At 41.5% G+C, this 2,333-nt stretch overlaps 1 protein-coding gene across 1 annotated transcript; it reads right to left on the reverse strand.

Moving 5' to 3' along the window:
• Positions 1 to 616: 616 nt before the first annotated feature.
• On the reverse strand, positions 617 to 1,580 carry LOC122571646. The gene is made up of 3 exons (XM_043735681.1): positions 1,495 to 1,580; positions 1,177 to 1,429; positions 617 to 718 (listed from the first exon to the last, which is right to left on the reverse strand). The coding sequence occupies exons 1-3, from the start codon at positions 1,578 to 1,580 to the stop codon at positions 617 to 619; spliced, it is 441 nt and encodes a 146-aa protein (XP_043591616.1).
• Positions 1,581 to 2,333: the final 753 nt, after the last annotated feature.

Genomic DNA, 2,333 nt, shown 5'->3' on the forward strand with positions numbered 1-2,333 from the left:
CTTTGCATTCGCCACGGATATATTTCCCGATATAATTTTGTTCGTACGTTATTTATCACGTTACCGGCCACATAGATAGTTCACGTGTCTGTTTTTTATATCTAAAACGTGGGATGTTTGGTCGCGTAAAATACAAATTAATAATTCGCGATGTTTTAAACAATTGATCGAAACACGAGACGATTGAAATATTCTTCGTCTCTTTGACGAATAGATATGCAATTTTGTTCACGAGGATTTATTGATTTATGATCGTTGCAACGTTTACATCTTTAAATAACGAAATGTTTGAAGGAAACGAAAATGAACGAGTGTTCGAATACGCTCGCGTGTCAGCTTCGGTGTCATGTTCGGTGCGTGCGCGCTCGTTGGCGCCTTTTGAGCGCACAGCACCGAACCGATCCACCTGTGAAGCAAACTATGGTTTTATCAGTTCCTTCGGTTCAAGTCGTCCGATAACCTCGAGGTTTACGACGGAACAGCAAACATTCGAACTTTCTTATCTTCTTTACCGTCGATTGACAAAGATCATTTGCGAATTCCCCCCTTGATCCGCATTGGCCTTGGTCAAACGACAGTTCTTCGATGGATTCTTAGTGCATCATAAATCGGTGCATCAGGCTAACCATTTGATTCCGACGTCGCTCGTTAAGTAAAGCAACGAATCTAGAATGTTCGACGAAGTTAGCGGATCAATGGATTCTGTCGATTTGGAACCCTGAAGAAGAAATAAGATTTTCGAGCTTGTCTCTTTATTTCGTGCATTTTTCTAATTGAGGAGTTGAGATGGCAAACGTCGTGTACCCGAGAAGCTTGGAATCTCGATAGCGATATATTTCTGTTAATTTCGAAAGCTAGAGATCTTTAATATTTTTGACGCAATTTTTACATCACTTAACGCTGAACGCTATATCAAATTTGCAAGGTTTATCAATTCAGAGAGAGAGAGAGAGAGAGAGAGAGAGAGAGAACAAACGGAGAGAAATACGCGATATGTAGCCTTTTTGGTACATCGTACTTTCGCGTTTTATTATGCTTTATCTTACAATAACCAGAAAAATGAAAATAAATTATTCCAGCCCCGTGTCCTTTTTTCTTTTTACCTCATTTACCACTCCAACCCCTCAATTTTCTTCATTGTTAATAAAGGAAAGTTAAATACAACATCAGACTCACCGGTATGCTCGTCCGAATATCGTTAACGATTCGCCGAGCCCGTTCAGCGAAGTTCTGCACGCAATGAACCAACGAATCTGCTTCTTTGAGGTTTACCGGTTTCTTTTGATCAACTTTCACGTAGTTCAGCTCTTTCTTCGGGTTAGTTACTGTCTTGAAATTCGCTTCGTTCGCTCTCATGTGCACTGTCGTCGGAGTTTGAAGCGACACGCCTTTCGTTAATGCCTGGTCGGTTCTGTACACGCGGCGAAATCTTATTAAAAAGTATATTTTTAATAAAGAATATTCGTCCGTTTGATATTTCCTTGTGATCCATACCTATTATTTTGCACGTGTTGTCGTACGCAGACTGCCGCTAAGAGACAAAGTGCGTACATGGGATTCTTGATGTAGTGAAGAGGCATAATAGAGATCGCCTTACTATTTTCAATTTCGCTGGTAGAATCTACCGTGACCATAGAATTTTGATAATTTACTCAGAAATTCGCGAAAGACTTCGCGTGGCCGGAATGTTGCCGTGCTGTTGGTTTGTTTGAAAAACGATTGCCACTCGCCTATCGATCCTTTCTTTTTTTTTTTTTTAAGCTATTACGATTGCCGCTCGAAAACGGTTCAGCGCCTTCTTGCTCTAGTTCCACCTTCCAAACAAAATAAATCTTCGACAAGATTTTCTCGTTATTTTCCCACAGAATTGCGTGTCTATATTTACGTATACACGTCTGATCTAGAACAGCTTTCGCGTAGCGTGCGAAAAATGTTCGACGTTTCGAAAGAACCGTGATCGATATTAAAACGATCGTTCGCGGGGGATTCGCGCTAATGACAAGCTGGAACAAACGGCACGTAACGAGGATTAGCGCGATTTTTAACGAGTTTCGAGATTACCGTGGCTTCGACCGTGGGGCGCAATTACGCATGACTACGTAAACGTTCGATTACTTGGCTTCACATCGGCTCGACGCGGCCTTTTCGCGCCTTTCACTTTCCCGCGCTTCAAACAGAAGTCGCAAGTTTAACTGCTTTTTTTCTGCCCGTCATCAGGATGAACGACATTAACCTTAATTCCGGTAATAATACGCGTAGACGTTTTAATTGTCGCATCTGCTGAAGCGTGAACAGGGAAGTGTATAAAGCAGTTCCAGTGCTGTATAAAATAA

The sequence above is a fragment of the Bombus pyrosoma genome, linkage group LG10 (assembly GCF_014825855.1).
Source record: "Bombus pyrosoma isolate SC7728 linkage group LG10, ASM1482585v1, whole genome shotgun sequence".
Classification (NCBI taxonomy): Eukaryota; Metazoa; Arthropoda; class Insecta; order Hymenoptera; family Apidae; genus Bombus; species Bombus pyrosoma.